The 12,739-nt window shown below is 40.6% G+C and overlaps 1 protein-coding gene across 1 annotated transcript in view; it reads right to left on the reverse strand.

The window, feature by feature from the left end:
• SYCP2 (synaptonemal complex protein 2) overlaps window positions 1-12,739 on the reverse strand; it is a 93,655-nt gene that overhangs the window by 78,045 nt on the left and 2,871 nt on the right. Inside the window, exons 3-7 of the mRNA XM_089658653.1 lie at window positions 8,269-8,397; window positions 7,009-7,113; window positions 3,499-3,523; window positions 3,330-3,415; window positions 2,144-2,232 (exon numbers count right to left, since the gene is read on the reverse strand). Of these exons, the coding sequence (XP_089514779.1) occupies window positions 2,144-2,232; window positions 3,330-3,415; window positions 3,499-3,523; window positions 7,009-7,113; window positions 8,269-8,397 (434 nt within the window). The remainder of the gene's footprint in view (window positions 1-2,143; window positions 2,233-3,329; window positions 3,416-3,498; window positions 3,524-7,008; window positions 7,114-8,268; window positions 8,398-12,739) is intronic.

The following is a 12,739-nucleotide window of genomic DNA, read 5'->3' on the forward strand; positions in this document are numbered from 1 at the left end:
CAGTTGTTTTGTTCCATACTACCAGCAAATAAACCTGAGACAAAAGAATTGTCTCTCAGTTAAATGGAAAACTTCACACAGAACAGTCCCGATTCCTCAGTTTGGGTGAGGTACGTCATTTATTCTGTCCGCTGTTCTTGGTATATGCAGCTTGACTACACTACAGTTCTAAATAAAGAGGGTTCTGCTGGGCCTTAAACAATAAGTCTATCTTTGGGAACATGTTACGTGTTCCAACCGTTTTAGGATGGAACATGTTCCCAATGCTTAGGCCGCTGCCCCCTGCCCCCTCTCCCTGTGACAGAAGTCCGGGAAGAAGTTCCCTGTACTAGCTGTCATTTTTTAAAAACAGCTCCGCCCGCACGGCTGCGTCATACTTTCAGTGTTCTGTGAATGAATGAACTACAAGTCCTGGCAGCCTTAGCGGCTGTCGGCTTGTAGTTCTCAATGAACTACCATGGTGCTGTGGAGCGCCGTGGTAGATCACTGAATCTGACAATTTATCTGCTTGCACCTACATCCCATACGGGCAAGCGGATATACTGACAGGTCTGCAGGAGACCTGCATGAGACCAGCGCTCTGCTGATCACTGGTGCACTGCTTTACAGGCTCCTGGAACCAAAAATTATAAATGCACATTTTTTTTAATCTAAAAAAATGTGCATTTATTATTTTTAGGAAAAGGTGAACTTATCCTTTAACGTCTTTGCAGTACATGTACATTTTACCGTTGATCCTCCAGAAATCTAATGAGCTCCTAAGCAGTGTTCTCATATCTGTACTACAGCACCCACTTATGTTATAGGGATGAAGAGAGGATTAGGTGTTTTGTAGTCCAGCAGGGGAGATCTGATTCAAGGTGACAACACTGCTTGAGATTTTAGTGCATTAAATGTGTTGCTGTTTGCCAAAACAGGAGGTTAGGAGCTCATTGTATTTCTAGCAGATTAACAGGTATTTGTAGATACTTGCAGCGTTTGTAAAAGAAATAAGGATGAACATCGTTGAACTTAAAAGAGTTCAGCAAAGGGCAACAACATTATCATGGTTACTGGAAGATCTCAACTACGAGGAATAATTACAGAAATTACACTTATTCACCCCACAGATTAGGTGCTTAAAGTGGAACTAAACCTTCTTACCTTTATAACCAAAGAAGTTGTTATCTTAGCCTTTTTTTGATCTGCATTTGCCATAGTACGGCACATGTGATCATTTATGGTACCAGCCGATTTGATGGCTTGACCATTTGGTTGGGAGCAGAAGCATCTGTGACAATTTTCATTAATGACATGCCTTGAATGTAACTGTTTTGGATAATTGGAAATGAATGGGTTTAGTTGTGCTTTAGGTCTTGTTCACACCATGTGCCGAACGCGAATTTGCAAACTGCTCATGAAAACTGATTTAAACTCATGTATCTGTATGTGAAATCTGTGCAGTTTTTCCATTCGATTTTATGCATGTATGGTCTGAACGAGGTCTTAGGCTAGGTTCACACCTATGCAGTTTGCGTTTGATCCGTATTTGCAGTGCTTTCTGCGGTGTGTTTTTGCACACATGTTTTGCTTTTTTCTTCTAACTTGTTGCTGGGCAGATTAAAATGCAAAACACATCAAAAATGCACTACATGCATTTCTGCAGTGTCTCCATTGAAGTCTATTGAACCAAAAACGCAACGTTTTGCGTTTAAATAAGTCCCTGATCCTTTCCAAAAAACGCACTGGGTAAAAATGCAGAGATGTGAACCTGTCCCATAGGAAATCATGGTAAATGGACTGCTGTACGTTTCTGAAAAACGCAACGGAAAACGCATAGGTGTGAACGTAGACTTATGGCCCCTTTCACACAGGGCGGAATCCACTTGCTCAGCAGGAGATCTGTCCTCTGGCTCCCACTGAACAGAGCGGATCTAGCAGATGACAGGTCTGTGTCCACTCTGCTTCTGCAGAGCAGACAAAGACACAGCCCGCTCTGCAGATAGTCGAAAGTAAATGGACTGGCTGTCCATTTACACCTGACTATCCCTCCAATCCATCCAGAGGGGAACAAATCCCCTTCCATTTGCAGCACTTTAATTCGTGGCAGCATACTTGTAATCAAAACAATGCAACAAAGACTTAGCAAATTTTAAATGATTACATTATAGCCATCAACTCATTGGAGAAAATCAGCTTTCTTCTGGTTTCATGGGGCATGCTGTCAAGCATGAGATTAAGCTTACGCACAGCCTAGGAAAGAAAAAAAGGTGATCATTACTGACAGTGTCAAACAGACCACATAACATGACTTCATTGTCATTTTAGAAAAACATCGAACTTGATTTATATGCCTTCCCTCATTTTAAAACAATATCCTGCTTGTTTTTTGTAAGGGCCTTGTTCATATGTGCTTTTGCATATATAGGAGCAGTGTGTACAGTAAGATTTTTACAAAGCATCGTTTGGTTCAGGCAACTTTGTTGAAGATTCAAAAGCAGCCTTCAGCTCAATTGGTGAATGTTAAAGGTTTAGTTCACCTTCACAGAAAAACTGTAAAGGTAACCTAGCACTTGACCCCCGCCACATCCCCTTGGTCCCTGCTGTACTTACCGCCGGAAATCCTCAGAGCCAGATAGATTCTGATTGGTCAGGGCTGTCTATGTGGTTATTAGAATTAATTCGATTCCATCTTGTCTGTCCTAGCAGCGCAGGATGGAAGAGAGGGTCCAGTGTAAGGCTACCTTTACAGTTTTTCTTAAGCCGGCCACAGATCGACTGAACCTTGGCTGGTTCAGCAGGGACTGGTGGAGATTTGATCAATCTATAGGCAGACTTAATGTACCCATTGACTGACTTGGGTATAACCAGCATGTCGGATTTTTAGCATGTGATTACTGCTGGCAGCTACAGCCGCTATTAATCATAGCTCCGTCAGTGTTAATGGGGGATTTGAGCGATTTTCTTTCCTGCAACCTGTGGCTTCAGGAAAGAAATTGCATAATCTATGGCCTGCACAGATTTATATGGGAGTAGTGGCTGTCAATTTATACAAGTTGCTGGCAGGCTTTACTCAAATTTTAAGCAATACTGAAGCCAGCTGGCAGTGATAAAAGTATTCCGATTTAGGTCAACGTTTAACATTCTCACACTGGAGGAGCTTGTGTCTAAAAAGAAGATTTAATTGTTGCCTGTTACAACCAAACATTTCTTTTCATTTTATGACTAGTAATAAAAAAAAAACATTCAAAGCATGAATTCTTTACAGGCATTCTTGGGTAAAGTTATATCACATTCACTGCAAAGGTTTCTCTCACTTTATTTTCAAAGCCAGCTGAATGACAACGTACCTCTTGTTTGATAAAAATATTGATTGCTGCCTCTGATACTAAGGAACAAATTCTTACGATAAAATGTTCAAGTATCTGGGCTTTGCCTGTGGAAAAGAAGCAGTATGCAAGGTTAGTAGTAAAAAGAAAAAAAAAATGGCTTTCTTTATTGAAGATAATCCCCACCTACCATCACTACTGTGGTCATGCACAACCTAAAAATTAAATTAAAATAGCCATTAAAAAGTCAGATAATGCATTGGTAGTAACAGTACATTTTTAGCAAACAGTGTGTGTTTGGGGCCGTGCATCTGCACTTCTTGCATGGCTGTCAAATTGGGAGCAGCTTCTGTGTCCGTGAAGCCACTGCATCCCAGGTTATATGGAAGGGACTGCCTGCACACGGATGCATGGAACACCTGTGCATCCCTGTGTGGGCAAACACGGCCCTTGTATGGGAGTAGGTTATAGTACACAAGTGTGAACGGGGCCTAAGAAACCCATTATGAATTTCCCACTATATGTCTAACATAAAGTAAATAACCATTTTGCTGACACGATCAACTCTGTCCTATGCTTGGTGTCCTGCCCTATTTTTCTGGTGCATATGAGAAAATGAATATCTGACTATATATAAACAATATTGGAATATAATTTGCACTTTTTTCTCCATAGCAAGTGTTACAAAAATCTGAAAAGTACACCCATATATTAAACAATACCTCCCAAAATAGATGTTTGTTGCATTAAAAAAAATTTGCATGCTGTAAAATGTTTTGATGAATCACCTGGGTCTTTCCCTAGAAGTTTCTTACCAAGCCTGTGTAAACTGCTTTTCAGGCCAGAGTTCCCATAATGCTTTGCAAGTTTATTTCATAATACATCACATAGTAAAATATATTCCATGTTGTATATACATATTTTCTAGATACAGATTGTATGGAGAAAAAAAACAAGGTTCTCTAAATGATAAAACCTATCCAAATTTTAGATCACCTGGCAGTCATTAAATAACACACCTGTTTATCCTGCTGCTCAGCATAGGCTATACTGCAAATCATACTGACTGTTCAGGAACTATCACCAAGGTAAAACACTCTTCTGCTGTTTTGTTCAGTTTCGTAATCCTAAGTAAGTTTTTATTTTTAGACAACTTTTCTAATTTGAATGCAAGATTTTTACATTGGTATAAGATTTACTTTTATCTCTGAAGTGTGGCCCACACCCACAGACAATAAGATAAGCTCACAGTCTGGCATTACTTGTCCTACTGCACTTTTTAATGATCTGTCAGCTGCAACAGAGTGTGGGTTAACACAGAAGAAATCAGCATGTATGAGAATGTGAATTTGTGCATTTCATGACTATGTAAAACAACTAATTCATTTGAATTTAGAGTGTGTATCTGACAGCTTAGTTTTGATATAACATAAAAAAAATAACACACGCTATACATATACATTTTGGATGATAATTTGCATTTGTCTGACACAGCTCAACTACTGAACAAAATGTTTGATCTATAAATGAAAAATCAGGATAAAAATATTTCTACATATTTACAGCTTTCTAGTACTTAATGACTTACTTACAAATCCCATACCCGTATGTAATATGAGGGGGAATAAAAGTGAGTTATGTTGCTTTACTCACTATTCTAGCTGACATATATGTGCTATTCAATACAATGCTGACTGCCATCTTCCTGCAAGTGCCCATGAACACCAACAGAGGCCACAACACAAACTCCTGCAGTGTTCATAGAAAACCACTCCACAAAGTGCCCTGGAACTCTGCTTTAGGTATTCCACTTCTTGGTAGTGTTAGGGCTCATGTACACTGCAGCTCCTAAAGTGACGTTCAGGATCTGTTCAGCATTTTTTTCAGCAGCCCCTGAACTCTCCCTAATGTTTTCCTATGTGTCCATGTACAGTCATTTACAGTTGTTTACAGGCAGTTGAGTTTACAGTCATTTTTTTTGAACCCACCAAACTTGCGTTCAGTTGTAATTTTACCAGCGTATAAACACTTTTAAACGTGGTTATCCGCTTTTTCTTTTTTTATACTTAATGGGGCAGCATAGTGGTTAACTTGTTAACACACATGCCTTGAAACACTATGGTCCTGGATTAAATGTTTAAAGGATAAATTATTCCTTAACCACTTCCCGACCGGCCGTTGTATATAAACGGCTGGACAGTGGCACTGCAGGGTCGGGTGGCCGTCTATAAACGGCCTCCCCGCACCCTGCTTGTGTGCGCTCCCTGGGAGCGCGCAGCACCGCGATCCGGTGCCCGCTGTGTCCTCCGGACACAGTGACACACCGATCGTCGGACGGGACCTCTGTACGAGGTCCCGATCATGTGATCACTGATTGGCCAATCAGTGGTCACATGCAAAGTAGTAAGCAAGATGTCACTTGTGACATCATTGCTTACTATGTGTGAAATCTGTGAATGATCACAGAGGTCACATGGTACAAGGCTATTCACAAAAGCCTTGTACCATGTGACAAGCTGTGACCAATCACAGCTCACTCTGTATTTCTCAATGAGTGCAGGAATGCACACAGAGAGAAAGAGAAATGATTGTTTTTACATCCTATATGGGTGTAAAAGCAATCAGTGTAAAAAAAAAAAAAAAAAAAATCTTTATCACCCCTCACAAGTAGTACAGTGTCACCATGGTGACTGCTAGGGTGACAGTATGTAAAAAAAAAAAAAAAAATAAAAAATAATAATATAAAAAAATAAAATAAAAATGTAAAAAAAAATGTTTAAAAATTATAATTTTTGCTTATAAACTAATTTGGATTTTTTTTTTTTTACTAAAAAGATAACAGAATAAATTTTGGCTAAGATTTATGATGAAATATTATTTATTTGCAAAATATTATAAAAAAAACACTTTTTTAAAATTTTCATTTACATAGCAAAAAAAATACAAATCCCAGTGGTGAATAAATACCACCAAAATAAAGCTTTATCTATCTAAAAAAAATGGTAAAAAATTAATTTGGGTACAGTGTTGCATGACCGCGCAATTGTCATTCAAAGTGTGATAGCGCTAAAAGCTGAAAATTGCCCTGGTCAGGAAGGGGGTAAAAGTGTCCGGTCTGGAAGTGGTTAAGAAAAAGAATAAATGCAGGAAACAAAATGTGCATTTACTATTTCTTTCTGATGAGCCTGCATGGTATTGCACCCATGATCCGTAGATCAAGTGCAATGTCAGGCTCTTGCAGACACTGCCTCCAGTGTGCCTGGCCATACCTCCATATGGGCAGTTACAATGCAGCTGTGTGGGCGGAGGAGACCCGGCATATGTGATATATCACATCCTAAATGGGTTTAATCTGTAATACGATCCAAAAAGTGAACCTCTTAACACACAGAGGGAGATTTACTAAAACTGGAGCACTCAGAATCTGTTGCAGTTGTACAGGGTAACCAATCAGTTTATAATTTCAACTTGTTCATTTAAGCTTTGGCAATAAAACCTGGAAGCTGACTGGTTTCTATGCAGAGCTGCACCAGATTTTGCGCACTCCAGCTTTAGTAACTATCCTCCACAGTTTCCACATTACTGCTCAGCCAATTGCTACACAGTCCCAAGTATTGCTAAGTCCTGTAACTTGCATTTACTGAGCGACATTGAATATGATGATGCCATCGAGTATTTTGCTGTAGTAAAACTCCCTTACCATGATGACATCAAAGAAATCTTCTATCACAGTTATTAAAGCCTCATTTTTTTCACCTCCTGCGCACATCAAAATGTCTCTGATCTTTTCAAACCAAATTACCATGTATAAAAAAGGAAAAGGGTTTTAATTACATAAATTAAAAGCAAGTGCAAAAAAGATGCAGTTTAAAAAAATGTTTTTATTCTATAATAACTATTCTTATACAATATTTAATAATCCTAATAACTGCCAGACAGGGGACTGGAGTTATTTTTACCAGGGATTCCTAACATCAGTTTAACTTAAATTTTGACCATTCAGTAATTTTACAAGCTTGCATCAATACATTTCTGATATGCCACAAAATACCCCAAAAGAATAATTTTTCAAAATGGCATTACATTTTAACTAAACCCAGGACCCTGAATTCACTATATCTGTGCTTCCACTGTACACAGAACATGGAAATTCAATTATTTTAGTAAATATAAACTGCTAAATACCCTTTGTCATCAGCAGTATATAGCAGTCTTGTGACTTCTCTCAGTGTTCAGCCGAGCACTGGTTAAAGCTTGTAGGAGGAGTTTTCATTTTGCTCTGACTGTCCTATGAGGCTGCATAACCTTGACCCTCTGTCCATACAGTGTTGATTGGCCCTGTACTGATCACATGCAGCCCCCCCCAAAGAAAAAACTCTTTAGCAATACACACCAAAGTGAGCATGTGCAGAGTGACTCCTAAGGCTCTGTACCATCAGCAGATGGATTGGGGACAGTAAAAGAAGGGGTAAAAGAAGGGGAGGAACAGAGAAGACAGGATCAAGCAACCTTTTTACACAATGCGGAGGATTAACCCCCTAGGTTCCACAGTGAGCATAACAAGCATGCTTTGCTGCATATACAGACTGATTTTACTGTTGAGGGTTTAGCAAGACTTTAGGAAGTCCTTGAACTCCAGTCAAGTGACTATCCCCAGGCTGATAGTATTTCAGCTAGGCACAGGCACATTTATATACTTGTGTCAACTATGAACCAGCATCACAGCCCAGGAAGTAGATAATTCCCCCACATAATAAAAAACAGATGAATCAGATGAATGCATTGTCAGGAGTACCTTTTGGTCTCTGTAAAAAGTAATATATACTGCAGGTATGCTTACATCAAATGTATACATAACTATGCTTGCAGTTATAAAAATGGTATCTAAGCTAGGTCCGCTTTTTTTTTTTTTTTTACATGCAAAGATAAATTTAGAAACAAGATCAAGAGAAACACTTATCTTCCTAACCAATCCTTGTTTGATTGCTGTGGTTAGCCATTTATCACCATTTGAAGTCAAATAGTTTCCAAACTTAAATAAAACATTGAGCAGTAGAGAGACATTCTTCATTTCCTCTTTATCCAGCTCCTATAAAACAATTGTGACCTTGTTATATTTTCAGTATTTAAAATGTACCTACAGCTGATCTTACGTACAGATACAATATAACATATATGGGTTAGAACTTATGCCAAGTTTTTATTCCTGTGTCTATCCCTTTTTGTTTCAGTGACAGCAGTGTCACATGGGCAGGAAGTGAGGAGAAATATCTAAATAAAATTACAATAGGAGGCAATAAACACTTGGCAGAGGCTCTATGTGCTTTGACCTCTCTACAGTTGCAAGAAAAAGTATGTGAACCCCTTGGGATTACATGGAGTTTTGCATGAATTGAGCATAAAATGTGCTCTGAACGTCATCTAAGTCACAACAATAGAAGAACACAGTCTGCTGAACATAATACTACACAAACATTAGATGTTGCCATGGTTTAATTGCACATAACATGTAAACATTCACAGTGCAGGGAGGAAAAAGTATGTGAGGCCCTAGCTTAATGACTTCTCCCAGAGCTAATTGGAGCCAGGAGTGAGCCAACCTTGACTCCAATCAGTGTGATGATATTGGATGTGTTGCTGACAGCTGTCCTGCCCTTAAAAAACACACACCTGTTTTGGGTTTACTGGTTTCAAGAAGCACTGTCTGATGTGAACCATGCCTCGCAGAAAAGAACTCTCAGAAGACCTACGATCAAGAATTGTTGACTTGCATGAAGCTGGAAAGGGTTACAAAAGTATCTCCAAAAGCCTTGATGTTCATGTGTCCACGGTAAGACAGACTGTCTACAAATGGAGAAAGTTTAGCACTGTTGCTACTCTCCCTAGGCGTGGTCGTCCTGTAAAAATGACTGCAAGAGCACAGCGCAGAATGCTGCATGAGGTAAAGAAGAATCCCAGAGTGTCAGCTAAAGACCTACAGAAATCTCTGGCACATGCTAACATTTTTGTTGACACATCTACAATAAGGAAAACATTAAACAAGAATGGAGTACATGGGAGGACACCACGGAGGAAGCCATTGCTGTCCAAAAAGAATATTGCAGCACGTTTTGAAGTTTGCAAAAGAGCACCTGGATGTTCCACAGCACTACTGGCAAAATATACTGTGGACAGATGAAGCCAAGATTGAGTTGTTTGGGAAGAACACACAACACTATGTGTGGAGAAAAAAAGGCACAGCACACCAACACCAAACCTCATACCCACTGCAAAACATGGCGGAGGGAGCATCATGGTTTGGGGCTGCTTTGCTGCCTCAGGGCCTGGACGGATTGTTGTCATTGATGGGAAAATGAATTCCAGAGTTTATCAAGACATTTTGCAGGAAAACGTACGACCATCTGTCCGCCAACTGAAGCTCCGCAGAGGATGGGTGATGCAACAGGACAATGACCCAAAGCATACAAGTAATTCAACAAAACAATGGCTGCAACAGCACAGAATACGCCTTCTGGAGTGGCCCAGTCAGAGTCCTGACCTCAACCCGATTGAAATGCTGTGGCATGACCTTAAGAGAGCGATTCACACCAGACATCCCAAGAATATTGCTACACTGAAACAGTTTTGTGAAGAGGAGTGGTCCAAAATTACTCCAGATCGTTGTGCAGGTCTGATCTGCAACTACAGGAAACGTTTGGTTGAGGTTATTGCTGCCAAAGGAGGGTCAACCAGTTATTAAGTCAAAGGTTCACATACTTTTTCCTCCCTGCACTGTGAATGTTTACATGTTATGTGCAATTAAACCATAGCAACATCTAATGTTTGTGTAGTATTATGTTCAGCAGACTGTGTTCTTCTATTGTTGTGACTTAGATGACGTTCAGAGCACATTTTATGCCCAATTCATGCAAAACTTCACGTAATCCCAAGGGGTTCACATACTTTTTCTTGCAACTGTAACTCCTCTTTTTGAAGTGACCAACATGGTAAAACTTTGATTGGCCCAAGAATCATAAGTATGATGCTTACACTTTGCTAACATTTGAAGTACTCACAATGCTCACAGAGTTTAATTACTCTAGAAAGCTGACCTATTTTTGAACAGACCTGTGGGAATTGATTCAGCTCGCTTTAGACTCGTGGGTATAACCTTCATTTACCTAATATACCTGTGGAATTTCGGAGCAATGGAAGAAGGTGGCCTGGACTGAGGACTTATGTTTTCTTTTACAAAATGTGGATGGCTGGGTCTGTCTGCGCCACTTGCCTGGCAGCAGGCCGGAGGCAGTGTGGGCAATGTTCTGCTGGTAAACCTTGGTTCCTGCCATTTTGTGGATGTTACTTGACATGTACCACCTCTCTAAAGATTGTTGGTGACCGAGTACACCCCTTCATGGAAACCATATTCCCTGATTGTAGTGGCCTCTTTCAGCAGGATAATGTGCCGTCACACTGTAAAAATGGTTCAAGAATGGTTTGTGGAACATAACAAGTTCGAGGTGATGATTTGGCCTTCAAACTCTCTAGATCGCAAGCATTTGTGGGATATGCAAGGAAAAACAAATCCATGGAGGGCCCACCTCGCAATGTACAGGATTTGAAGGATCTGCTACCGACGGCTTGGTGCCAGACACCACAGCATACCTTCAGAGGTCTAGTGGCTTCCATATCTTGACAGATCTGGGCTGTTTTGGTGGCAAAAGAGAGACCTACTCCATATTAGATGAGTGGTTATAATGTTATGGCAGATCGGTGTATATACTGTGATCTGTTATCAGTTGTGATACATTTTTCAGCTATTCCAAAAACTGTTAATGACACACGTAACAGAAGTCCCCACCCTTCCATAAGTTTTGGCTGTAGTGCCAGTGTACCTAAACTTTGTCAATTAATAGTGGGGGATAGAGCAGTTTGTTTAAAAAGATAAGCAAACAGGCTTGCACCGTCGTTTTAAATTCAGGCCCTGGTAGGCGACTGTAAAATGTAAGTCGCCTTTATGCACTGAAGCTAGCCCTGAGAGCTACCTGTTCCTGGGGTAGAACTAAATGCACTAAAACTGCATTCACAGCAATTTTATTGCCTCTAGGGTGCACTGATATACACTAGATCATGGGTGTCAAACTCTATTTCATTGCGGGCCATATCAGCATTATGGTTGCTCTCAAAGGGCCAGTTGTATCTGTAAGACTTGATCTCCAGAGCACTCCACCCCCCATTACATCAGATGTCAAGAATCCCACACTCTCCCTAACATCACCGTGCACCCCCTTTCGGGGCAGAGCTGGAAAGCACAAATTTCAGGGTGTGAAGGAGGACCAGAGGACAAGTGGAGTCAGTTACCATAGTCTGCTGAATGCCGAGATCAGGGGAGGCAGAGATGAGGGGGTGCTGCAGCTGCACTGAGAGGTGCAGAATTTGGCAGAGGAGTTCTAATCTCCTCTCTGCTGCCGACTGCTGAGACAAGGTGGGGGTGGAGACAAGAGGGAACCTGCAGGAGAGGTGCAAGGGCCACATGAAATGGCTTGGAGGTCCTAATTCGGCCCACGGGCCTTGTGTTTGACACCTGTGTACTAGATGAACTTGAGTAGACCTGCATTGATATCCACATTGTTGATGTGCATTTTGTTAATGCATTGCATTGATGTTCAGGTTTTTTGGGGTTTTTTTTGTTCGCAGCAGAAGCCAAAATGCATTATTTTTCTTTCCTTCAAAAGCATTGCAGAATACTCTGGTGTGTTGTAATGTGCAACACTGTGTTTAAAAAAAAAATAACTTCACGTTTTTTAAAAGAATATTAAATGCACACCTTTTTGCAGGTAAAAAAATGTGCATTTATTATTCATTTTGTTAGAAGTGTGTAAAGCATTGTACCCGGGATCAGCAGATCATGGTTGCAATCTCAGGCTTCTGCAGACTGCTAGTGTATCTGTCTGTCCGAACCTCATACAGGCAGGCAGTTACTGAAGGATCAATGATTTACCTAGAGCGCTCATCAGCTCCCTGGTAGCTTAATGAGAACTACAAGCTGTAAGCTGCAATGGCTGACAGTTGTTGTAGTTCTCCCATTCACAAAACTCTGTGAATGAGTGAGTGATGCGACCGGGTAAGCAGAACCCCGCACAGCCACGTTTGCAGAACTCCGCACAGCCACGTTTTTGTTTTTTGTTTGCAATTGTGACAGCAGTTGTGGGGAGAAGATCCCTGGCCCACTGCCACAATGGGGGCAGGGGATGCAGGGGCTGCTCATTTAGTAACGTTACACACTACACCCTAAATATAGGTGTAACCTGTTACTAAAGGTGAACCTATTCTTTAAATGCAGCATGTTACATTTTCACTCAATGCACACCTGCACAGTGCATTGATGTAAACTAAGTCTATTGGAAACAACACATTTCGGCTTGTTATTGCATTGGGCATGCATTCAGGCA

Source organism: Staurois parvus, unplaced genomic scaffold (genome assembly GCF_062004578.1).
Source record: "Staurois parvus isolate SC_StPar_1 unplaced genomic scaffold, SC_StPar_1.0 ptg001087l, whole genome shotgun sequence".
Lineage (NCBI taxonomy): Eukaryota > Metazoa > Chordata > Amphibia > Anura > Ranidae > Staurois > Staurois parvus.